This window comes from Haliotis rubra, unplaced genomic scaffold (genome assembly GCF_003918875.1).
Source record: "Haliotis rubra isolate DU_JTF1 unplaced genomic scaffold, ASM391887v1 Scf63, whole genome shotgun sequence".
Lineage (NCBI taxonomy): Eukaryota > Metazoa > Mollusca > Gastropoda > Lepetellida > Haliotidae > Haliotis > Haliotis rubra.
Window position 1 is genome coordinate 1,020,591 of NW_025767335.1, and position 27,585 is coordinate 1,048,175.

At 40.3% G+C, this 27,585-nt stretch overlaps 1 protein-coding gene across 3 annotated transcripts; it reads left to right on the forward strand.

Moving 5' to 3' along the window:
- LOC124256546 (F-box only protein 10-like) lies at nucleotides 1-27,585 on the forward strand. 3 transcript variants are annotated; one of them, XM_046690533.1, is made up of 16 exons: nucleotides 1-628; nucleotides 2,263-3,106; nucleotides 6,794-7,700; nucleotides 8,039-8,308; nucleotides 10,719-10,852; nucleotides 11,317-11,398; nucleotides 12,857-12,924; nucleotides 15,578-15,714; nucleotides 16,339-16,409; nucleotides 16,532-16,684; nucleotides 18,388-18,494; nucleotides 19,682-19,826; nucleotides 20,902-21,083; nucleotides 22,615-22,752; nucleotides 24,619-24,797; nucleotides 25,738-27,585. In XM_046690533.1, the coding sequence occupies exons 2-16, from the start codon at nucleotides 2,474-2,476 to the stop codon at nucleotides 25,910-25,912; spliced, it is 3,381 nt and encodes a 1,126-aa protein (XP_046546489.1). In that variant the 5' UTR covers nucleotides 1-628; nucleotides 2,263-2,473; the 3' UTR covers nucleotides 25,913-27,585. The 3 variants fall into 3 exon arrangements, with proteins under 3 accessions (XP_046546489.1, XP_046546487.1, XP_046546488.1); XM_046690531.1 differs by having other exon boundaries at nucleotides 3-628; nucleotides 25,735-27,585; XM_046690532.1 differs by having other exon boundaries at nucleotides 3-358; nucleotides 25,735-27,585.

Here is a 27,585-nt window from a genome sequence, read left to right on the forward strand (position 1 = left end):
TTGTTTTACAAGCTATGGAGCACATGTGACAAATGTTTTAACAGTCCGTGCATTTTTATTATATAACTGCGAGGAAGCGCTTACTGTCACGTGACCCGGAAGTAGTTACTGAACCGAGCCTCGTTTGTTTATGTTTACGAGGTGATGGTCGGACGCATCAAACTGCGCTATCGACAAATAAAGTTCACGGATATATACTGCAATGTCACAACCCACATATAATGTAATGTATGTTGTAACGAATTTGTTGACTAGATCAGGGCGCTTATGAACAATCTGATTAGTTGAGATTTCTGAGGGCGGCGTGATTGCTGAACACAAGATCAGCAGAACTCCTGTCTTCGATTCCATAAATGTGGTAACACGATCATCTCTATGTTATAAGCTGCAAAAGCTTTCTTTATCCGAACTAATGGTAATTACAGACATAAACGTATTGTTTTTGTAATTGTGAACGTACTGTATTCTCAAGCGTACTTTGTTATACAATGTAGATCATCTTGCAAAATAGAAGCGCTGTTAAAGGAAAGGCACTAATTCTCAAGCAAGAGTGAAGTGATACAGAACGGAACAGATCTGTATACATGTGATGAAGATTAACAGAACAGCATGCTTGTATTCATGAAAGGTATTTACAACAACAGTTAGTGATTATAGCAATTATAATAACTAGAAGAAGCCTTCTGTAACTGAGGCGATAGAACAGGCACATTTCAGACATGGTTCATTAGGGATGTTAGATGGAGTGCTCTGTTGTTGTGTAGGTGGAAGAGGTATTCTTTGTCTCTTTTGATTGAGGGGTTGTGGTAGCAGATTTGAACTGCATAAAATATCTTGCCTTTATTATTAATAATCAACTTTTAAGATGCATCTCAAAGCATTTTGTAGATGTGAAAATGACTGCCACTGCTTTGATAATGCACAGCGTGTTGAAGGGGTTGACACCACAAAAAAGAATTCAGAGATTTGTTAAAACTGATTATCCAACCTCATGTAAGAATGTCGAGTTTTGATTGGTTCACGTGACTCTGATAAAATACCATGTACACCCATCACGATCCGCGAGCAGGGAGGACAAAAGTCATATTATCCCGCCACGCCTCGGTGACCACGCGAAGGGAGAAAAGCGTGCATCGCCAAACCTTTAGTAACGTGCACTGCATTGAGGTCAATCGATCAGTTGGCGTCAACATGGCAGCAAGGAAACGTTTTGCCACAACAACTGAGAATGAAATTGATGCGTATTGTTTTCTTTTGATTTAGTAAAAACATTCGGCTAGATAAATGCGTTATCACATCGTGTCGAGGGAAATACAGGGTTTTATCAGTCCCTCGGACTCGGGGCTCGGGGAATACAACCTTATGAGGGACTGATAAAACCCCTTATTTCCCTCGACATGATGTGATAACTTATAAAGTAAACTGATGCAAAGTATCAAAGAAGATCTTTTATAACACATGCTTAGATGGGTGCACAGTTCCCAGGTATTGTGTGATATTGGCTAACTGACATGATAGGTGTGTTGTAGTCACAACCAGTAAATTGTGATGATGTTTATGTTACACTTTTCATCTTTGATAGATCAACACGTGATATAGTGATAACATCATTGAACCGTGACCCAATGTGACACCTGTGTCATAATGGTGGAGGGTGCTAAATCCAGAGATCCACATGGTGATGATATCACTATGTGAAGCAGTACGACCTGTGTCATAATGCCCTTCAAAGATTTAGTGTCATAATGGTGAAATGTGCTGAAAACCAGAGATTGGCAAGTGTTATAGTGATAATATCACCATATTGTGAAGTAGTCCGACCTATGTCATAATGCCCTTCAAAGATTTAGTGTCATAATGGTGAAATGTGCTAAAAACCAGAGATTGACAAGTGTTATAGTGATAATATCACCATATTGTGAAGCAGTACGACCTGTGTCATAATGCCCTTCAAAGATTTAGTGTCATAATGGTGAAATGTGCTAAAAACCAGAGATTGAAAAGTGTTATAGTGATAATATCACCATATTGTAAACCAATACAAGCAGTGTCATATAATGGTGAAATGTGGAAAACACCAAGAAACCTTCGAATATGTTTGTTTAAGATGTAGTTTATCGAGGAATATCAGCTGCAGTTCCTACACAGGTTTGGGTGAACATGGTACATCAAAAGTGATTAGGTACAGGGAGATGTTCTTGCATTTCTTGAATGTTTATTCACTCGGCATACATGTTTATATTGTCCTCTCCAATATTTCAGGTCCTGAAGTAAAATGGGTAAAGAAACTAAATTCATCACCATGACAACAAGGGAAACTGATTCAAGAGAAAGTGACCAAAATTATTCTTGCATAGAATATGTACTGGTCCAAAATATCTGTAGCATGCTTGGCAGAAGAAAATATCCAACTCGAGTGCTAATTCAGAATGGGTGTCATTGTTTCGATTCAAGTGCCTAGCAAGAATTGACAATGTCTACAACTACGGTGAAAACGGATACAATGAGCAAGGTGCTGCCAGGGGACAAGAGTGGTCTCCCTTGGGAAATATGGCAGATGATACTTTCATATCTTAACGCAGCAGACCTGTGTCGAGGGTGCTGTGTGAGCAAAACCTGGAATGATCTTATCCTCAGTTTAGATGGATCAAGATGGAAGGAACTGTACCTAAAGTGTGAAGACTGGAAGCATCCATTCTGGCCACTCAACATTCATTCCGAGCCGCCATCTTGGAAACAGGCATATCATGATCAGTACTTGTCAACAAGGCAGTGGTCACAGTGCTCGCGAGATCTCAGTCACAGCAGCTGTCTATATGTTCTCAAGCGGAAAAAAGATAGAAAAATTATACGAGTCGGACGTGGGAAAGAACATTCTTCGTTAAAAAGTGCTCTTTCTGTGGCCAATGACTTTGATCGGATAGAGGTTTATCCTGGAATCTATGATGAACAATTTGAGATGACATCCAAAATTCCTTTTGAGTTGGTTGGCGTGGGAGAACTTGGTAGTGTTATCTTAGTGGTGTGTATAGAACAAATTGCCCTGACTGGACGTCTGAGCAATCTTGTATTGAGAGCACCGTGGTTCACAACATTTATTCTCAAGGTAAGAACTTGACTGCTCTTGACATAACATCAGTTCAAGCTGATGGTAATTATTGAACTTTATACATGCTGATTTCTATGGTGTGCATATCTAGTATGAATTTCTTGTCATTGGGTTGGTGGGGTAGCCAAGTGGTTAAAGCATTCGCTCGTCACACTGAAGACCCAGGTTTGATTCCCTACATGGGTACAATGTGTGAAGCCCTTTTCTGGTGCCCCCGGCCGTGATATTGCTGGAATATTGCTAAAAACGACATAAAACTAAACTCACTCACTGACTCTACTCATAGATAATACACATTTGTTGATTACTGATATGATAAACTGTAGAACATGCAGAAGATTTGGTGAATCACACGCGTCCAGATACTTCTATACTGGTTCCATTTCCGCTTAGCAGAAATACAACAATGGCAATGATAGGCAGGATGAAAACATTGAAATTGTAAGGTAAAATCAGCAAAGATATTACATCATTTTCCTACTCGTTTTGGGGGCCGGGGGTTAGCCTAGTGGTAAAAGCGTTTGCTCGTCACGCCGAAGACCCGGGTTCGAATCCCCACATGGGTACATTGTGTGAAGCTCATTTCTGGTGTCCCCCGCCGTGATATTGCTGGAATATTGCTAAAAGCGGCGTCAAACCAAACTCACTCACTCACTCCTACTCGTTTTGATTACTTCCTGCTTAACCTGCATCATGGTCTTGATTTGACTGACATTTAATCCCAGAAATATATTTTCATTATTATCTAATAGGGCTCCAACGATTCTCCCAGACCTCGATTCAATTCGATTTTCGATATTGGACCCTCGAATAGATCAGTTTAGATTCGATTCTTCATACAAGTAAAAACATCAGATTTCATTAACTCTCAGAGTTGGCTTTTTTATCGTGAAATCCATCGTCAACTTCGTGATGTCTAGTAACAACAATTTTCATTGGATAATTAACCCGGCATCAACCAATCACGTTTCGCCTAATTTCAGTGTTCGAAGCTGCTCAAGTTGGAGTCAAAATTACGTTCTAGCTGTGTGGAAAAAATTTGAATAGGGATTCAAATATCGAATCGAAATAGTGATAATGGTTATCGAAAATCGAAACAAAGTTATCAGATTCGATTTTTGATGAATCGAACCGAATCGTTGCAGCACTATTATCTAAATTCAAAATACATGTCCTCAAAATGAAAATTACCATCCAAGTGGAACAAAGCTGACTGGTAATTTCTAGAACTGAGGCAGATTAGACTTAAGTTGGATTCAGTACGTTCAATTTCTGGTTTATCCAGAGTCTGTGGTACAGACCATGGTTCGCTAAAAGAAGGGAGAAAACTCTCATGTACATAGATAACTTTAGTGAAGAGCCAGACAAAGGCATACCACTCAACAACAAAAAATTGGAGTAAATTACACACATTACTGGGCCCTTCATATAACTGTAAACAGTATCCCAAACAGTGCTAAAGCCATTATTAAGATTACATACTGATGAATTAGTGATCTGAAAGTCTCCAGTTACCATAGTTACAGATGTTGTTAGCAGCATTCGAGATACCTGCCTGCCCGACCGCCCAGGACAGGTTATTTTCAACATGGACTGCCAGATTCTCAAATTGACCAGTCCGACAATTATATAAAATTTAGACATGTATATATGAAGATATTTTGTGGGTAGGTAAGCTTTGGTCAGGGCTGGCAAAGGCTGAAATTTTTGGGAGATTTATACTCTGTTGGTCGCGAAGCTGTTTCCTTAGTTATTGTCATTTCGTTGTAGATTCAAGTATACTTGATTAAACAGTAAAAGTTAAAGGTCTCATGCAGCGTAAAACACAACTTTGCAGATTCTGATACCTTGCGGTATGGACTTACCGAAACAAATCGTCAAAAATGCAAATTCAACTTATAAAGTTGAAAAATAACGCGAAAAAAACCGCGCGAAATAGGAGTTCAAACGTTTCACTAATTTCCCCCCGACTTTTCGGGGGAAAACTGGTTTCAACAGATGGGCTGCGCTGATTGCAGTGAAATAGGTTTGCGCAGCTTGGAAGCGGGTTGTCCGGTGAATACTCGGTGAAGGCTTTGGTGTGAGCTATTTTTCTAATGTTTTGTTGATATCTCACAGGCGCGAGCTTTTTATATGTTATGACAGTAAATTAACTGTTTATATAATTTCATTTGTCTATTTCACCACACGTTCTTCTTACCGCATCACTTTCTCAGTTCGATACTTAAAAGCAATGTCATTATTTAGTGTTGACAGAATTTCTAACTGTGATATAGATATGTCGTTGTCACAGACAAAACTCAATGTCTTGTTTTATTGACACCTGTGTGTCTGCCTGCCTGTCTGCTAATGACAATATTCAATACACAGCTGCTATCACTGACCACATGCAATTTGAACTTAACACCAATCAGGCTATACACTATAAACAAAATGCATTGATTTATGGCCCGAGTTCGGTCTCTGTCACATTATGTAATTACACAGACAGGCAGGTGTGATACTTGAACACATGACATGTTATGATGTCTGTTGATTGCAAAATGTTATACACAAAAAATGAGCATGTATTTACAAAACCCAACATCTCTATATATACACACACAATGAGCCGTGAGGGCATCTGCTAATGAACCAGCCGTTACACCTGAGTGCACACCCAACGCTGTGACTGGGTTCGGTATCCCGTCTGCTTTTCTTCTTGGGAAGTAAACCCAAGTACACAATATTGCACTTTTGATTTGCGATTGTACGCTTATAATTTTGTTTATATGTTTTTTCATAACCAGCAATGTATATTATATGTCATGAATAAGTGATAATTGTGTTTTAATTATGTTTGATTTTTTGGTTGCATGTGACCTTTAAGAGAAAACAATTGCATACTCTACTTGCGTTATTATCCCCCGACATGCATTTAGGTGAAGCGGGGGATATAGTATTAGGCTTCCGTCCGTACATACGAAATGGAATATCTTAAGAACTGTTGACTAGATTCTTTTCATATCTGGTACCTAGGTTCATCAAGGTTCATCACAGTATATGAAAGGTCCCAGTCAGGTTTGGTGACCTTGACCTTCATTTCAAGTTCACAAGGGGACTTTAACGTTTTACCCTTGTCAGCAAGTTATCTCAAGTACCATTCACTGGATTTTCCTCATATTCGACGCCACGCTTTATCTAGGAAAGGTGCAGGGCCCAGTCGATTTTGGTGACCTTGACGTAATTTTCAAGGTCACAGCGACACTTTGAAGATTTCAGCATGTTAACTTGCATGTTAAGATTGTCAGCGAGATATCTCAAGAACGGTTCACTGTATTTTCTTCATCGACTTTCAAGACTTGTCCTTATTACTATTTTGGCACATTTCATACACCATGACATTCATGTCAAGGTCAAAGTAAGTCTTGAAAATATTTGTGTGTTTGAACAGCTACAGAACAAGATATCAAGAGAGGTTGACTGGTCATGTTTTTGTTGACAATTAAATCATCTTAAACTACAACCTTCACTTTCATTAATTTAATTAATGAAATTTTTAAGTTTGATTTGATAATTTGCGCCGGGGGATTATGTCACCTTAGTGACAATGCTTGTTTATACTGTATCATCAACATTTGAACAGCTGGTGAAAAATCTGTGTCAACCTTTAGCAGCGTCACCATGTTGACTGTTTTGTTGTAGATTCGAGCTGGGTACCTTCAGTTGGACAACTGCATTTTGGAGGATGGTATGGTGTATGCGCAGAACCCTGGGACGTGTCACATCCGATTCTGCACATTCCGTCACGCTACCATCATTCTACAACATATGAATGTCAGTGTTATTGAAAACTGTGAATTTTCCCAGAGTGACACAGCAGATATCATTGTTGAAGGGTATTCGAAGGATGAGAGAAACTGGACTTATTCTTACCTGCGATCACGGATGAATTCAATATTTTCACAGAATCGTCGTCAGAGGAGACAATCACTCATAACTATGAAAACTACTGAGTCTCATGCGTCAACCATGCATTCCATGACTGCATCTTCAGCTCATCTGGCCAATCACAGTTCAGATTCAGCGTCACATGATCATAATGACCAATCAGGTACTTCATATTGTGATTCGCTGGAACCATCCCAAAACATTCCAAATCCAATGCTTGTCAGCAATGGGGTAGCTGATCAACCACCTGCAGATTTACCGGAAACTACAGACAATCAAAATTCATCCAATACTCAAGGTTCTGTCAGTCATCAACATGAATCTATTTCAAACTCTAATGATTCCAATGCCAACTTACAGGCAACTTCAGAAAGTGTGATGCAAGAACCCGTCCAAAATCAGAATGAGGCTGCATGTATTCATGTAGAGGCTGCAGTAAATGAAAATGAGGCTAGGGTAGATGAAAATGAGGCCCAAGGAGGGGCAGATAATGCAGAGGCAGCAGCAATACAAGTACCACACTTAGATTTGAATGAAGGCAACTTTGAAAATCAGCCACGCCCAGATAGTGGGCAGAGTCTTCACTCCAGATTGTCATTTGACAGTGAGGACAGCTTGTCTTTCCTTGATGACCTTGACTCTGCAAGATCAAGTTCACCAGGTGAGATCATCTGTTTCTGATTGAAAATTTCATATTAAACTTTGGGAAACATGTAGAACCTGGAAAAATTGGGGTATATTGTAATAATCATGATTTTGCTAATTTGTTGCAGCTTAGTGGTGTAAATACAAACAACACAATTTCCATTGTAAGCTGCTGTAATTTGGGATTATTGCAAAAAGCAGCATGAAATCTCTCTCTCTCTCTCTCTCTCTCTCTCTCTCTCTCTCTCTCTCTCTCTCTCTCTCTCTCTCTCTCTTTCTGTCTCTCTCTCTTTCTCTTTTCTCTCTCTCTCACTCACTCACTCAGGTGTGCCTTCACTTTCATATCTCCGCTAGATGTTGGTCGACCTGGCAGTATCAGCAGCAGCAGTGATGATGACGAGGATATTGAAAGAATCGTACACACAGACTCGGATGATGACTTGTCATCAGGGGAGGAGTCTGTCATCATGCTGCCTCACCTGCGGCAGAAACACATCCAGGCATCAATATCTGCACAGGGCGTCAATGCTGATATTGTTTCCATCAGTAGCCAGACATCTCAACCGATTCCAACTGATGTCATTCAGGACAGCCTCATGCGATCTGTCGTTGATCAGGTTCAGGGTAAGTGCTATGTCCTTCTGTAGACAGTTGTACACTTTGGTTAACTTCAGCTGTACCAATAATTCAGTTCTAAACTTTGGTCAACTTCTGCTTTAACAATAGTTCAGTTGTACACTTTGGTCAACTTCAGCTGTACCAATAATTCAGTTGTATACTTTGGTTAACTTCAGCTGTACCAATAATTCAGTTGTACACTTTGGTTAACTTCAGCTTTAACAATAATTCAGTTGTACACTTTGGTTAACTTCAGCTGTACCAATAATTCAGTTGTACACTTTGGTTAACTTCAGCTGTACCAATAATTCAGTTGTACACTTTGGTTAACTTCAGCTGTACCAATAATTCAGTTGTACACTTTGGTTAACTTCAGCTGTACCAATAATTCAGTTGTACACTTTGGTTAACTTCAGCTGTACCAATAATTCAGTTGCACACTTTAGTTAACTTCAGCTGAATCGGGGCGGTCAGGTTTTCTAGTGGTTAAAGCGTTCACTTGTCACGCCGAAGGTCCGGGTTCCATTCCCCACATGGGTACAATGTGTGAAGCCCATTTCTGGTGTCCCCCATCATGATATTGCTGGAATATCGCTAAAAGCAGCATTAAACCATACTCAGTCAGTCAGTTCAGCTATACTTTCGTATACTAAAGCTGTATCGATAGGTGAGCAGTACACTTTGGTATACTAAAGCTGTATCGATAGGTGAGCAGTACACTTTGGTATACTAAAGCTGTATCAATAGGTGAGTAGTATACTTTGGTATACTAAAGCTGTATCGATAGGCGAGCAGTACACTTTGGTATACTAAAGCTGTATCGATAGGTGAGCAGTACCCTTTGGTATACTAAAGCTGTATGGATAGGTGAGCAGTACACTTTGGTATACTAAAGCTGTATCGATAGGTGAGCAGTACACTTTGGTATACTAAAGCTGTATCAATAGGTGAGTAGTATACTTTGGTATACTAAAGCTGTATCGATAGGTGAGTAGTACACTTTGGTATACTAAAGCTGTATCGATAGGTGAGCAGTACACTTTGGTATACTAAAGCTGTATCGATAGGTGAGCAGTACACTTTGGTATACTAAAGCTGTATCGATAGGTGAGCAGTACACTTTGGTATACTAAAGCTGTATCGATAGGTGAGCAGTACCCTTTGGTATACTAAAGCTGTATCGATAGGTGAGCAGTACACTTTGGTATACTAAAGCTGTATCGATAGGTGAGCAGTCCACTTTGGTATACTAAAGCTGTATCGATAGGTGAGTGGTACACTTTGGTATACTAAAGCTGTATCGATAGGTGAGCAGTGCGGCTTTGGTATACTAAAGCTGTATCGATAGGTGAGCAGTACACTTTGGTATACTAAAGCTGTATGGATAGGTGAGCAGTACACTTTGGTATACTAAAGCTGTATCGATAGGTGAGAAGTATACTTTGGTATACTAAAGCTGTATCAATAGGTGAGCAGTATACTTTGGTATACTAAAGCTGTATCGATAGGTGAGCAGTATACTTTGGTATACTAAAGCTGTATCAATAGGTGAGCAGTATACTTTGGTATACTAAAGCTGTAGCAATAGGTGAGTGAGTACACTTTGGTATACTAAAGCTGTATCGAGAAGGTGGGCAGTACACTTTGGTATACTAAAGCAATGAGAAAAGGTGAGCAGTACACTTTGGTATACTAAAGCTGTATCGATAGGTGAGCAGTACACTTTGGTATACTAAAGCTGTATCAATAGGTGAGCAGTACACTTTGGTATACTAAAGCTGTATCAATAGGTGAGCAGTACACTTTGGTATACTAAAGCTGTATCAATAGGTGAGCAGTACACTTTGGTATACTAAAGCTGTATCAATAGGTGAGCAGTACACTTTGGTATGCTAAAGCTGTATTGATAGGTGAGCAGTACACTTTGGTATACTAAAGCTGTATCGAAAGGTGAGCAGTACACTTTGGTATACTAAAGCTGTATCAATAGGTGAGCAGTATACTTTGGTATACTAAAGCTGTATCGAAAGGTGAGCAGTACACTTTGGTATACTAAAGCTCGATAGGTGAGTAGTACGCTTTGGTATACTAAAGCTGTATCGATAGGTGAGCAGTACACTTTGGTATACTGAAGCTGTATCGAAAGGTGAGCAGTCCACTTTGGTATACTAAAGCTGTATCGATAGGTGAGTAGTACGCTTTGGTATACTAAAGCTGTATCGATAGGTGAGTAGTACACTTTGGTGTACTAAAGCTGTATCGAAAGGTGAGCAGTACACTTTGGTATACTAAAGCTGTATCGATAGGTGAGTAGTATACTTTGGTGTACTAAAGCTGTATTGAGTGTTTGAATATACCCCTGTCCACATCCTGTGTTCTTGATAGAGTCCATGTTAAGATATCCATTCTATTCCAGGTTGTCTCATACATCAGTGTCGTATGATCCACTCGAAAGGCGGCGTCATGGTCAGCCTCCAGGCACACGCCATCGTGTCTGAGTGTGACATCTGCAACGTTGGCTATGGCATCAGATGTATACAAAACTCAAGGGTATGTTGACAGCTTTCATGCATTTACTTGTGAGTGGACATATGGTTCTGGGCCCCGTTCCTCAAAGCAATCGTAGCGCTACGACAGTCGTAAGTCTATGTTAAACGATGGTGAGATACGATCATTTTGAGGAACGAGCCCCTGTCTTTTTAGAGTTAGATTCTTTGTAGACAAGCAGAGACTTATCGATGTATTAGGTGAGGTGAGGTAAGGTGAAATTGGAAGGAACTTGGATACTCAACTCTGACTGTGTACCAACTCCGAGCAGAGCTGCCCAGTCCTTGTATATAATGCCAAGTGTCAGACATGCTAATGAATCTTTTAGTATGACAGAGTCATGGTCATATGTATTATGTCCCACACATATATGCTATTAAAAGCAACTGGTTTCATAGCAGATGTCTGTACATGTGATTTTGATAATTTGAACTAACCAGTCATGACCACTTAAACATTGTTACCAGGTGGTGGTTCTCAAGAACAAGATCCACCATTGTCGAACATCTGGGATCTTCATGAGACTTGCTGCTTCTGGACTGATAGCAGGTAAGGGAAGGGGAGGAAGATAGCAGGTAAGGGGAAGGGAGGGAGATAGCAGGTAAGGGGAAGGGAGGGAGATAGCAGGTAAGGGGAAGGGAGGGAGATAGCAGGTAAGGGGAAGGGAGGGAGATAGCAGGTAAGGGGAAGGGAGGGAGATAGCAGGTAAGGGGAAGGGAGGGAGATAGCAGGTAAGGGGAAGGGAGGGAGATAGACAGGTAAGGGAGGGAGGGAGATGAGGTAAGGGGAGGGAGGGAGGGTAAGGGGGAAGGGAGGGAGGAGGTGGAGTGGGGAAGGGAGGGAGATAGCAGGTAAGGGGGAGGGAGGAGATAACAAGGTAAGGGGAAGGTAGGGAGATAAGGGTAAGGAGGGAGGGAGGTGTAGGTAAGGGGAAGGGGAGGGAGGGAGATGCTTGGTAACAGGGGAGGGGGAGGGAGATAGCAGGGAAGGGGAAGGGAGGAGAGATGAGGTAAGGGGGAGGGAGGAGGGAGATGCAGGTAAGGGGGAAGGGAGGAGGAGAGCAGGTAAGGGGAAGGGGAGGGAGACAGCTGGTAAGGGAAGGGAGGGAGATAGCAGGTAAGGGGAAGGGAGGGAGATGTAGGTAAGGGGAAGGGAAGGAGGGAGATGCTAAGGTAAGGGGGAAGGGAGGAGAATGTAGGTAAAGGTGAAGGAGAGGGAGATAGCAGGTAAAGGGGAAGGAGGGAGATAGGTAGTGGAGAAGAGAGGGAGAAAGGAGGTAGGGAAGGGAGATAGCAGGGTAAGGGGAGAAAGGGAGGGAGGGAAGATGGCAGGGAGGGAAGGGGGGGAGGGAGGGAGATGAGTAAGGGGAAGAGGGAGATAGCAGGTAAGGAGAAGGGGAGGGAGGGTGAATGGGTAAAGGGAGAGAGGGAGATAGCAGGGAGGAGGGAGGGGATAGAGGAGGGAGATAGCAGGTAAGGGGAGAGGGAGATATTCAGGTAAGGGAGAGATGCTTAAGAAGGGGGGAAGGGTAGGAGGGTAGGGAAGGAGGGAGGGGTGGAGATAGCAGGTAAGGGGAAGGAAGTGGGGAAGGAGGGAGATAGCAGGTAAGGGGAAGGGTGGGAGGGGAAGGAAGGTAATGGGGAAGGGAGGGAGATAGGTAGGGAAGGGGAGAAAAGGGAAGGGAGGGAATGTGGAGTGAATGACCAGCAAACAGGTGGTCCAATAGCATGAGTCAACACCTGTGATTTTTTGTTTTTCATTTTTACTCAAATTTATTTTTCTGATATTAATTGATAATTGATTGGTATTTAGTTAACAATTATCACTCTCTATGATCCATAGCAATAGCCAGCCCTATTTACATTCATCGCAAGCTTGAAACGTCACATGTCTGATTTGTAATGTTGTATCTTTGAAACAGCTGTTATGGTAATTGCAAAGCAAATAGAGCAATCTGGAATTGTTCACCCGATCACAACACTAATCATGAATTTCCCTGTTTCGTGCGTAATGATATCCATTCCAACATGGAGGCCGTCATAGACATTCGGAAGAATGCTGACCCCATTGTACAGGTAAGTAGTTCTATGCACCTGTATACTCCAGTGGGTAGTTGATGATAAAGGAAAGTGGATTAATATTGAAAGTTGCATGGAAGATACCGATATATGACCGCTCTATAAGCCTAATTTTGAGGACCAAAAAGCAGTCTGTAGAAGGGGGTCGCTCTTATCCATGGGAGTTCACGCTTTCGTCAAACTTTTCCAGGAGTAAGAAAACAACATCGCATCACTTTGCGTGAACAAACAACAGAAGACGACTTTGTCAGTAGAGACGCCAACTTTGCAATTAAACATCACTAGACAAGATTATTTACCTTTTTAAGTTATAAGTTGTTCTTGCTGGGCATTGTATTATTTGCAGGGATTAAGATTACCATGCGTATCTGAGCCGAAATAGCAATCAGCTGTGCACGTTTCCCGGTGAACAAGTTCAAACATGCACAATAATATAGCGGGGCCAATTCTGACGCGATCATCATCAGTAAAATATAATACAAGAATACTATTATTTAACCCAAAGAAATATATCCTAGCATTATGTAATTTTACGTTACAGTTTTTGCTCTATAAATTAAATTAAGATTACTGTGTGTATCTGAGCCGGAAATAGCAATCAGCTGTGCACAATCGTTTCCGTTGAACAAGTTCAAACATGCACAATAATATAACGGGACGAATTCTGGCGCAGTCATCAGTAAAATATAATACAGGAATACTATTATTTAACCCAAAGAAATATATCCTAGCATTATGTAATTTTAGTTACAGTTTTTTGCTCTATAAATTAATTAAGATTACCGTGTGTATTTGGAGCGAAATAGCAATCAGCTGTGCACACGCTTCCTGGCTTAACAAGTTCAAACATGCAATAATATAACGGGATCTAATTCTGACGCAGTCGTCAGTAAAATATAATACAGAATACTATTATTTAACCCAAAGAAATATATCCTAGCATTGTGTAATTTTAGTTACAGTTTTTGCTCTATAAATTAATTTAGATTACCGTGTGTATTTGAGCCGGAAATAGCAATCAGCTGTGCACACGCTTTCCTGGCTTAACAAGTTCAAACATGCACAATAATATAACGGGACGAATTTTGGCGCGGTCGTCAGTAAAATATAATACAGAATACTATTATTTAACCCAAAGAAATATATCCCTAGCATTGTGTAATTTTAATTACAGTTTTATATATAAAATATAATATAATCAACACTAAAGGTTATAACGGACCCACCATGAGCGTGGTAAAGAAGAAGTTGTGCATGACATGGAATGGGGTAAAATACAGAAGCCATTTAAATTCACACATTTTACCGATGTTACTGTAAAACTAGCAGTCAATGGAAAACGAAGCGGTAATCAGTTCGCGGATTGTTGAATGGGGTAAAATATGCAAAAGCCAGTTTGTTGCTACAATAAATATGATATTTAGAGAAGCAAAATATATTATGCATTTTCTGTCAACTACGCTTCGTTTCGATCCGTGAGTAGACACAATATATATGACTGTGAATTCTTAGAATAATGTGGACCAAAGTTATAATTATTGGTAACTGCCAGTTGTCTGTTGTCTGTGTTTGCCGCGATTAGGGACCCCATCGCGGGGATCGACTTATACACGCGAAACATACCATTTTGACACTGATTTTAAGGGTCAAGTTTGGGGTCGTCTTATCCATGGGAATTAGATCTTATAGACGGTCCGCCCGTCCACCGAGAGTGGAAGGTCGCTGGTTCGATCCCCCTGACTGCGCCATACCAAAAGATGTTAAAATATGGTACTTGTTGGTCCCTGCCTGGCGCCGCATTAATGGGTACAACAAGGACTGGTCGGCTTGGAGTCAGCATAATGTGTCTGAGTTGGGTATTCATGCTTCACTGGCGGCATGGTATCTCAGTGGGCTAGCACTATAAAACCAGCTTAAGTCTGGGCTAGTACAAGCAGCCGCGACATACACATACACACGCATGCACATCGTCATATGAGCCAAATATTCTCAAGCATGGCGATTAAACCCAATTTCACCACCCCACCCCCTTTTAAGCCCAACAATATTTTCAGGGTTTAGATGTCTCCTATAGACTGTTACTGTGGACTAGATACTTTAGTGTAGATATATTCATGACTATGCCAGCAGGTTTTAACTGCATATATGTGTGGCATATATCTCTTCGTGCAAAGGGACGTAGTCTTATAGCTATAGTGCTGATATACAGAATGTGGTGCATTTGGCCATTAACTCAACTGTTATGAAAAAACACAGATCAGTATTTGTTGTTCTTATAGAAAAATCCTGCCCAGTTTGTGAAAATTACCAGTAGGCATTTCAGATATACCATTTCACCAAATCTGTTCCGAAAAATGAAGCATACAAGTTAGTACTGTCATTACACATCTGGTTATATAAAGTGCACATTGCATATCTGGCTTTATGGTTGCAATCTTAATTTATTATTCTCATGTTACATGCTTATGTTTGTTTCTTCACATAAGGATAAATTAAAACATATTGTAGTTCTTTTCAATATTGTTTTTTTTTCATGTCTGGCCCACTGATTCCATAATGCATTGCAGTAAAAATCTTTGAAACTTAAGTCATTAATCTATTTGTAGATTTTGGTTAATGGAACTTCTTGCTATGCATGTCATTTCTCCAGAACAACCGCATCCATCATGGGAAGAGGTCAGGGGTCGTAGTGCTGGGAAGTGGGCGTGGCCAGGTGAAGAAGAATGACATCTATGAGAACCGAGAGGCTGGGGTTTACATCTTGTACGGGGGGAACCCCACTGTCTGGTGAGTGATTCTTTCTTCTCTGGTGTGTGATGCTATTTTTCTCTGGTAAATGATTTTTTCTTCTCTGATGAGACGTAGAAGACCTTGAATCTCCCTCGTTTTGCTGTTATATAGGTACAACCAGTAGGGATGCCACGATACATCGATACTTTCCTAAGACGATACAATTATCGATACATTCAAAACTGTATCGATATTTAGTTTTGAAAATATCAGTTTAAATATGTTTATGTATCGTTTACATTTGCAATTGCATCATGGTTTTGATGTTATGAGAGTTATAAATGATTATTTTTCATGCACAAAGATGGGAATTTTAATCTCTGAGAATCAAAAATGTTGATCTTTTCATGGACAATTATAAAATGTGAAATATTAATGTTCAAAATGTAACTAAATTTACGCAATAATGCTGCGAAAATAGGTATCGTGCATACATATTGAATCGTGACATGGGTATCGTGATACGTATCGATTCATGAAACTTATGTATCATGACATCCCTAACAGCCAGCCTTCTAGAAAGTGTCACATCATGAACCACTGGAATTCCAGATCTTTTATGTGAGCTTCAGTCATTTACTGCAACATGACTTAGCACATGGATCGGTATTTGTTTTCCAGTCAAAACCACATCTATGATGGCAAGGCAGCAGGTGTGGCAGTGAATGAGAATGGATGTGGCTTCATATTCGGTAAGAATGTGCTAAATGTGAAATACCTTTATCCCATAGGAACATGAAAATGATTTGTATCAAAAGACATGAAATGTAAAGAAATTGTATTTTTTTTTCATATCCTGTTATTTGTTGTACAGATAATGTCATCCGTGGTAACCAGTGGGGTGGTGTTGACATCCGACATGGTGGTGATCCTGTTGTCAGTGGCAACACTATCTCACATGGTATCGGCGATGGAATTGTCATTGGAGAGCGGGGTCGAGGATCCCTGGAGAACAATGTGATATCTGGTAAGTTCACCGGGTGCAAAAGTCAATTGAGTCGGAAATGTTTTCAGGGAAAAATTGTACTTTATTTCACTATACTAGAAAGTAGAGTGAGGTGTGTTTTTTCTTCGAGGAAGCCAAATTGAATGCTTCACTATGGATAAACTAGGGCACAAATAAAATGAAAAACCCAATGTTGTTGGTGTCCTTAATTAACAATCCTCATTCAGGGCTAACTAGTGTGCTGTTCTATTAATGTATCTACACCCCTACTTTAAGATACATGTTACCAATAACACAAATGATAAAAAGTTTCAAGACAGTTTACATTCAGGTTAAACATCTTCTGTTTCTTATTTCAATGAAGTTACCAAGTGTACATTTGATTATGAGGGGGCAGACTAGAATGGAGTAAAGCCAATATTTCAGTGTGACATAATGCAAAAAGTGAAAAATGGGCTGTACATATTGCACCTGTCTGGGGAATCAAACCTGAGCCTAAATCATGAAACGGTAGTGCCTTAACCACTAGGCTCCTCCAACAACCCAACAAGTTGTAGCTGTTGTGTAAAACTATAAACATGTTTAATGCAATACCACAGCAAATCAAATTTGTTTACCGGGATAACTAGTGTGAAGAAAATATCCTGCACTGATAACCCAGCTGTATGTAGCAATAAAGCTTTCTTTTGGTCCGCATTCTTTAACCATCTTTTCCAGCGAGGAGCGAGACTGGCAGTGTCTGAACAGTCAAACGCTTTCAAACCGTTAATGTGTTGCAATTTCACCATAGACATACCTCAGTCACCATCCCATCCTCTTCGCCAATTGTAGAATACCCATTTAAGTTTCTGTGAACCCAGAGACACAACCGGACACTTTCGTAGCTCACACTCTACTGTCAGTTTTATTTCTCAACCGGATACAGGTCACTGCGCATGCATCATTACAAAATGTGAACTCCAATGAGAAATGTGGAATGCGGATCATTTCACAAAATGTCACAAACGCACAAATAGCACAAACGCTACAGTCCTCGGTTCAGATATCCGGAAATTCGTTTATCCGGACAATTTCAAGAAAAACACAAGTGTCCGGATAAACGGGGCACAACTGTATATGGATCATCACCAGCCATACCATCTGAGTTTCATGATATGTTTATAAATGTTTTGTTGTTTAAGCTGTAGTATTCCAGGTCTATGACATGTACTCTCTGTATATTGTGTGTGATATGTATTGTGTTGTCTAGCTGTCTATGCTTTGCGATCAGTGTTGTATGCAAAATCCTTTCATTCATATCACCTGTCCTAAATGGTACTTTATGGAATTAACCGCCTCCGTGGTGTAGTGGTTAGAGTGTCCGCCCGGAGAGTGGAAGGTCGCGGGTTCGATCCCCGACCGTGTCATACCAAAAGATGTTAAAATATGGTACTTGTTGGTCCCTGCCTGGTGCTCGGCATTACTGGGTACAACAAGGACTGGTCGGCTCGGAGTCAGTATAATGTGTCTGAGTTGGGTATTCATGCTTCACTGCGGCATGGTATCTCAGTGGGCTAGCGCTATAAAACCAGCTACAGTCTGGGCTAGTACAAGCAGCCGCACATACACATACACACGCATGCACATCGTCATATGAGCGAAATATTCTCAAGCACGACGTTAAACCCAATTTCACCTCACCTCCCTTTATGGAATTATTCATTGAGATTTTTCTTGTTGTCAAGGTAATGCTGGATGTGGAATTTGGATTATGAGTGCCTCCCAACCGTTTCTCCATGGCAACCAAATAAACAACAATGGTGATTCAGGGATTATGTTTGTCAACAAGTCCGTAAGTTGTCATTTATTTACATGCTCATCAAGAGCACGTTTATAAAACTACTTCCCAATATCGGTTCCATATATTTGAACATATAACCAAATGATTTTATTTTCATATGTGAGTCTGAGGCATGTTTTGCCAGATTTGTGACAATAATAATTAATGGAATAATTGTGCTGATCACCTTTCTCCATTGTGTTTTCACAAATACCCAACAAAGTTTTTAAGCATTTAAGGGACACTATACATAAATGAGGTAATGTAAAGCAAGGTCAGTAATGGAGAGTTGTACGATGAGAGACCACAATCGACAGTATGAAAGTTTCTTGGACTTAACACAGTACCCTTAAGACTTGTGTCCCGAAATATGCCTCTGTTTGTCCAGCAGTGTAATAGGTACCTGGTAGGAGGAGATGTAATGTAGGTGTTGACCTTCCAGGCTGGTTGTAGGCTTCCAAGGGAGCTGAGAATGAAAACTAGGCACACTTAAGTACATTTTCTGGGGTAATAATGTCAGCCCTTTGACCATGCACCGAGTGAATAGAATAGAATAGAATAGAATAATACTTTAATGCCTTTTCAGGAATTTGTGTTACATCAGCAGAGCTACTGACAGAGAGATGCAAAACATATTTACATAAATTCATTGATTTAAGTATCTTCACATTTGTTTAAAAGAGATATGGTACTTGGAATAAAGGATGTACGTGCTCTCTTAGTTTTCACAATTAGAACTTTGTAGCGGTAGCCTGAAGGGAGGAGGTTGTATTCCGAATTTAAGTAGTGAGTACTGTCAGATATAATTTTGTCAGCTTGATTCACGATTATGGAGGCGAGCACAAAATAAGTTCACACATTGATATGCTGGAAGTAAACAATGCGAGAAACAGAAATCTCGGGAAATTACATAGTATGCTGCATATTAGAAACAAGCCGGGCATGTGAAACTTGGCAAGAAGGTGTTACATATCCCCATTGTCATTGTGGGTTCCCACTTTTAGCATGACGCCGGTATGTAAACAACGTTATATTTGCAAACACAGGAAAATATGAATTAATTCTAATGTAATCTAAGAAATATATTATGTTAAGTGTGATGCTATGGAATAAAACTAAAATAGCAAACGAAATCTGTTTTGCACATTTTGACAGATGATGAGTAGTTGTGAGGTATATTGTATTACTTCGTGTTACAGGATGTGCAGCATGTGCCAAATGTCCCTGATGGAATGAACATTGCATCATCCAGGAGTCTCGGGTACGGAGACGGCGAGGAGGGTCCTCCACGTCCACGATGTGATGTCGCCACAGTACAGTACAACAATGTCTATCATAACTCAGGTGGGTTGCACCTCAATGGGGTGAAACGTTTTTACACTGACAGCCCATTTCATGGAAAGGACAAAATATTAAGAACCGATGAGATATTGTTAGGGGTCCAGACTCTTGAGATGAGATCTTAAACCTCCAAGTCCATCATCATATTGTATATATATAGCTAGTCAAAACTTTTAAAAATGAGTAAAGGCGAGTTAATATCATGAAGGAAGACGTGCCTTGCCCTCAAAGAGTAGTGCCTTGTATGAAAAGTAGTGATTCAGCATTTATTGCAGTGAGCTTCTCGATCTTCATAGCTCAAGCCATCAGGTAATGTTCTTTTGATAGTACATGTTCCATTGAGGCTCTCGGTTTGAAGTTGTCACTGAAATAATAATGATAATAAGTCATCTTCTATAGCGCACAGTCTCCAAACACCAAGTGATTGCTTGCGGCACTTTATCAGAATCTGATTATTATTACCCCGGATAACCCAAGCTGCCTGTTAGGCGCTAGAAGGTTTTAGTCATGTGGCTTTTTCCAACCGGGTACCCATTTTCTGCTTGGTGAACAGAGGCAATTTTGAACAAGCTCACTTGCCTAAGGTGAGACCACATGTGTCATGTGCTTCACTAGCAACATATGTAGTTTATAAGAGGCTAGCATTGGTGGTTGAGAGTGTGTGAACATACTCTGGCAATATGGTAATTGCTCATCATATCGATCTCTAGCTTGTCTTGTTTAGACTCAGTTGTTTGTGTTAACATACTGTCATCATATATCTGGAATATTGTTGAGTGTGACAGTAAACAACATAATAATCAATATGCAGAGTGAGTGGGTATGGTTTTATGTTGCTTTTAGGAATATTCCAGCAATAACACGACAGGGGACACCAGAAATCTGCTTCACACATTGTTCCCATGTAGGGAATCAAACCCGGGTCTTCAGCGTGACGAGCGGACACTGTAATCATTAGACGACCCCACCGTGCCTTTATTTTCATTGTTAGAAATCTTTACCTTTTAAGCATGTATGTGCAGAGTGTGTTGTATCCAACCTGTAATTACCTGTTCTAACACACCTGGTGATTGTCCAGGTAAGGGGATAGTGATACAGATGGAGGATGCCGTCCACGTCCACTTCAACGCTGTATACGCCAACCTCTCTGACGGCATCACAGTTAACCAAGATTCTGCTGTGGTCCTGAAGAGCAACAGCATCACCAACAATTGTGGGACAGGCATCGTCAGCGCTTCTCCCAGCAGCGAGAACCAGTCGGTACGACTTGTAACATATCTGTCCATATTTAACCTATTGTCTGCCTGGAGAGCAGAAAGTTGTTGGTTTGGTCCCTCGCCACATCATACCAATAGAAGTTAAAAGTTGCAGCTTGCTACCTGGTTGACTCTAGGGCTGGGTCGGATCCAAACTTTCTACCTGGGTGCCCAACCCCCAATTACCCTACCCTACTTGGATACCCGTTATGTTAATTCCTGACATCAAATTTGTAAGAAATGGCAATATATAACTCAGCTCAGAGGCTAAAATTTCGAGTTTTTCAATATCTTAACTATGTATTATATGCAAAAGAATATTATGTCTAAATCTTCAAAGACAATGCAACCTTTTAATCATGAAAGAATAACATATTACATTGTTTGATCTATTAGTCACATGATCATAACGGGTTCGGGTATTTAGACAGGTACCCTGGTCCAACTCATTACCCACCTGTCCCAGTCCTATTGGAGTGACCCTATTGTATTTGTGTCTGAATTTGGTGTCAATGTTAAACTGTGGCGTAGTGTCTCCGAGCACTTGCATATTAAAACCAGTGTTAGTCCCCACTAGTACAGGCATCCCCACACCATACACCCACATGCATGCACATCACTATAGAAGTGGACCCGTGAAGGTCCGGGTGAGAATATTGCCCTTCAGTAACCCATGATTGTCATAAGAGGCGACTAACGGGATCGGGTGGTCAGGCTCGCTGACTTGGTTGACACATGTCATTGGTTCCCAATTGCGCAGATCGATGCTCATGCTGTTGATCACTGGATTGTCTGGTCCAGACTTCGATTATTTACAGACCGCCGCCATATAACTGGAATATTGCTGAGTGTGGCAACTCACTCACTCCCGCTATACAACTAATAATTCGAACCTGACATCACCATCTTGTTTTGTTTCGAAACCAGTATAGAAGTGTAATAATTGCTGAGGGAACCTGACATTAACTTTCTTTAGTCCAAAATGATGCTTTTAAAAGTTTTGTTTTACTTTTGAAACCAGTATGTAGGGTGTCATCAAATGTGTTATATATGAACATGCTGAGGGAGGTCTAGTGTTTGTCCTCTTCTTTGTTTGGAGTTAAAAATTCATGTGGGTCACAAGTTTAGGACTTTCTCCAAATTTAAGATAATATTTCCTAAAATGATGCAATCAAATATTTGGTTTGGAAATATATATGGGAAATAGTGCTTGTTCTCTTCAACACTGGCATAGTTTGGACTTTCACCAAATTTAAAGATCATGAAGTTAATGCATATCCTAAAGTAAGAAAATTTCAGGAAATGTTACCGATGTTTGCACATGAGCAAGTCTTTAACCCAAGCAATTTTTGTTTGGAGAATATATGGTTAAAAATTCATGATGGGTCACAGGCTCTCTATCTGCTTTTTCTCTTGAAGGTAAGAAAATGCATTTTAGCCAATATTATGGAGACAAAACATTTCTATAGGCCATAATCATGTATGAAACTTGAAGGTATATCTTACTGGATATTGTTGTTGTTGTTTGTTCACAGATCCATATCCATGGCAACGGCGTATATGACAACCGTGACCACGGGATTGTGTGTCGTTGTTGTAGTCATATCTCTCAGAATGATGTAGTTGGAAACCTCAACGGCGCCATCAGCTTGGATGGGAATGCATTGGTCACAGTAGCGATTGATTGTTTGATGGTTTGATGTTGGTTAACCAACTCTGTTGGACCACTAGTTTGAGCCTAGTGGTTTGATGTTGGGTAACCAACTTCTGTTTTGTGGTGTCCCCATTGCTAATTTCTGTCACTGTAACTCACTAGTTCATCTTATACATTAGTTCATCATACAAATTATGGATATAATATGCAGCAAGTGGCTGTGACCCAAAACGGTTCATGATATGTCAGTTGTTTATAAGTATGTTCTGTTTCAAGTGTTCCACAAGACAGATACTGATGTCACGGCAACTAAATGTGTCAGTGCTGTTTGTTTACAAGACACCATACATTGCGATCTTAAAGGGACCACTAATTATAGTTTGTTATATCCGTAGTTCATTTTACGCATTTTGACTAAAATATATGGCAAATGACTGGGACCAAAATCATAATCTGGTAAATCCATTAATTTGTTCATTAAAACATAATTTACTGCAGCTGTATAATTGCAGATTGAAACATTGAATAATATTTACTACATCTGATCATAGTCTTCTCCTACAACTAGTTGTGTCCATGCAGTGTTTATATCGCACCATACATAGATCTGGTAAATTGCTGAGTGCCTCAGATCATAGTCTTCTCCTACAACTAGTTGTGTCCATGCAGTGTTTATATCGCACCATACATAGATCTGGTAAATTGCTGATTGCCTGCCTGAGATCATAGTCTTCTCCTACAACTAGTTGTGTCCATGCAGTGTTTATATCGCACCATACATAGATCTGGTAAATTGCTGAGTGCCTCAGATCATAGTCTTCTCCTACAACTAGTTGTGTCCATGCAGTGTTTATATCGCACCATACATAGAGCTGGTAAATTGCTGATTGCCTGAGATCATAGTCTTCTCCTACAACTAGTTGTGTCCATGCAGTGTTTATATCGCACCATACATAGAGCTGGTAAATTGCTGATTGCCTGCCTGAGATCATAGTCTTCTCCTACAACTAGTTTTGTCCATGCAGTGTTTATATCGCGACCATACATAGAGCTGGTAAATTGCTGATTGCCTGCCTCAGATCATAGTCTTCTCCTACAGAGTTGTGTCCATGCAGTGTTTATATCGCACCATACATAGAGCTGGTAAATTGCTGATTGCCTGCCTGAGATCATAGTCTTCTCCTACAACTAGTTTTGTCCATGCAGTGTTTATATCGCACCATACATAGATCTGGTAAATTGCTGATTGCCTGCCTGAGATCATAGTCTTCTCCTACAACTAGTTGTGTCCATGCAGTGTTTATATCGCACCATACATAGAGCTGGTAAATTGCTGATTGCCTGCCTCATATCAATCATGAACGTGGTAAGCACGGACATGGAACGTAGGCGTAATCAGTTTGTGATTGTTGAATGGGGTAAAATAAGCAAAGCCAGTTTGTTGCTACAATAAATATGATATTTAGAGAAGCAAAAATATATTATGCATTTTCTCTCAACTACACTTCGCTTTCCGATCCGTGAGTAGACACAATATATATGACAGTGAATTCTTTTGAATAATGTGGATCGACTTTACAGTATGAGGAGGACAGTGACACGGAATTTGATGGGTTTACGGCCGATGACTTGTGAAAAATCTCAGAACTCTCTTGCAGAAATGTCAGTGTTTATTGTTAGTGGACTATTTTTCTTACATTGTCATATATATATAGATGAAATATGGACACTTTAAATAATATATTTTGAAACAAAGTTGACTTCTAGGTTTTTATTTACCGATGGTACTTTTTTATCTCCATACTCACCGATTTCACAAAATGGCTCTCGATTGTTGATGCAAGCAGGATCGCTCTTCACCTACAAACTAGTTTTGTCCATGCAGGTTGTAGAGAACCGACTGCAGTGCCCCCACGGTCCCTGCATGAAGGTGGTGGGTGTGACGCAGGGCGTGGTGGAGAACAACACAGTGTACGAGGGTAACAAGGAGACCTGGATCCGACATGATGCCTTCAGTGAGAGACTGATCCTAGCGAACAACGTACAGAGGCCGGGGACAGAGAGGTCAGTATACACTGTTTCTGATAGATGTCTTCTTTGATGATGCCACAAAGGGCTGCAAAGCATTGTGATGCAATTACTTTAGAGGTCTTTTCAAGGTGAGGTGAGGTGAAATTGGGTTTAACGTCGTGCTTGAGAATATTTCGCTCATATGGAGGACGTGCATGTGTGTGTATGTGTATGTGTGGCTACTTGTACTAGCCCAGACTGAAGCTGGTTTTATAGTGCTAGCTCACTGAGATACCATGCCGCAGTGAAGCATGAATACCCAACTCAGACACATTATACTGACTCCGAGCCAACCAGTCCTTGTTGTACCCATTAATGCCGAGCGCCAGGCAGGGACCAACAAGTACCATATTTTAACGTCTTTTGGTATGACGCGGTCGGGGATCGAACCCGTGACCTTCCTCTCTCCGGGCGGACGCTCTAACCACTACACCACGGAGGCGGTCCTTTTCAAGGAGATATTGTCTTATCTCATCTTGCCAATGTCTCTGTAGAAGCCAGTTTGGATGATATACAGAGAATCTCACCTAAGCGTCTTTTCAATTATATTAAGACTTGAGATAAATTCTTCAAGGAACTTATAACTCTCAGTTTTATTTTTTATTGCATATTGATAATTGATAGCAATAGACATGAGGTTGAGATCCTAGTTTTTGTCAAAAATTATTCTTCTATTTTACTTGTGAGCAAATTGTACCAACATCTTTTCTTTACTCAAGCAGTCAGCTCTAGATTTGGTTATTTACATGTCACCATGACAAAGCTTGAATATTGTTGTGGCATAAAATAATATTTACTCCCCTGATTCATCCTAATTTGTGCATGTAGGCGAAGCATTTCCTGAGTCAGAACAACAACCTGATAATTTGTTCATTGTTCTATGATCTCATCTCATACTTTAAAAGTTAAAATTTCATTTCTTGAATTTCAGCAGCAAATCAACATTCAACAAAACCGAGTTCCTGAGATCGCCTGCTCCCCGACCGGTGATTGACCCCCCTCCCCCTCCGTCCGTCATCCCTGCTCACAATATCAGCTCCATCACTAAAGTCACAGTGCCCTCTGGTGAAGGATGTGAGCAAGGGAGCAAACTCTGTGTGATATTGTAGCCAAGATGATATTGTACATTTGAAAAATATTTCATGGTGACAAGTATTTACTGATTATATTGTATACTCAGCAACAAAAGAAACTGACATGTTTCATGATGATAAAAAAATAACTGAAAAATGTTACTTTCAAACAGCACAGCCATCCAATTCTCACTGAGGACTCAATAAGATGAAGAACCATGAAATATCAGTGCGACCATGTCATTTTAAAAGGTCAGTACCAGATGTGGCCACCGTGATCTTGAATGCATACATGGTACTTGCATCACATGGGAACAACCGCTTAAAGGCCTGTGAGATGGTGTTGCAGATCAACACAAGTGAATTCCGCGACTCTTGCTGGGTATCTGATGCATGGGTTAAATGTCAAAGAAAATGTCCAATCTCATCCCACACATGCTCGTTCCAATTCCATCCAGTGTGTGGAATAGTTTCCTAAGTCTGCTAGCCAGTCGGGCTAGCTGTACCTGTAAGTTACTAGCCAACAAAATAATTCACTAGCCCGAAATGTGAATGTATAACCTAAGTTAAAGATTACAAATATAGATGAGACGAAGATATTGACGGCATGACACGGGTTTCATCATTAAGCTGCAAATATGATGAACATTTTTATCAGGCCACAATATTGCATTATTTATAAGTTTACTATAACTTGACAAGTTGAAAAGAGTAATATATTTACAAAATGACCCATGGAAATTCACTAGCCAGTCAGGCCAGTGACCGTCGAGGTTTACTGGCCCGACTTGAATTTTACTAGCCACGGGCTAGCGGGCCAGTGGCTATTTCGCACACTGATTCCATCATACTCTTTTATTGAGAAGCATGCAAGCTCATGAAGATTTGTAATGGCTAAATCAATTGTTTAACCTGTGGGAGTACTCCTTCAAAGTGTGAACCATCATGTGCCAGTTTGCCGAAGATTCTTGATCATTTATCAACCAGCTTTTCACGTTTTCATGGGATGGTGTGACAGCCAAGTGGTTAAAGCATTTCGTTTATGACATCAAACACATGGGTTCGATGTCCCATATGGTTACAATGTGTGAAGTCAATTTCTGGTGTCCCTAGTGATATTGCTGGAATATTGCTAAAAGCAGCATTAAATCATACAAACTATTTGATGATAATCTTCTACGGCACAAGCTTCCTCCCTCCCCATTGCAGTTGATGTATTAAATCACTACATACGAGCAATACCTATGGTGTTTACAACCAAAAACACTCCATGAAAATTACAAAAGAAAATTGTTTAAACAGTTTCTTTTGTTGATGAGTATATATATTCAGGGTAATATGTTTGTGAAGGCAACGTTGACCACTGTACAATATGTGCAACTGTTCTGTGATATTTGAGATAGAATAACTCACCTTGTCCCTCAAGTGAAATTATTCCATTTGGTGTTGTCAATTATATATCTATGCACAGAATCTTAGGATGTTAAAATGAAACAAATGAAGTTTAGTAATGTCTTACAAACAGAAACACATCATGCGAACATTTTGTTGAGTAATTCTTAGTTGTAAATGTGTAACCTGAGTAGAAATCTTTTGGGGGTATTGACCTTTGTCTCACTTGCACCATCTTTGCTTGAGTGAGTGAGTGAGTGAGTGAGGTTAGTTTTACGCTGCCCTCGGCATTATTCTGTAAATGATTGAGTCTGGAC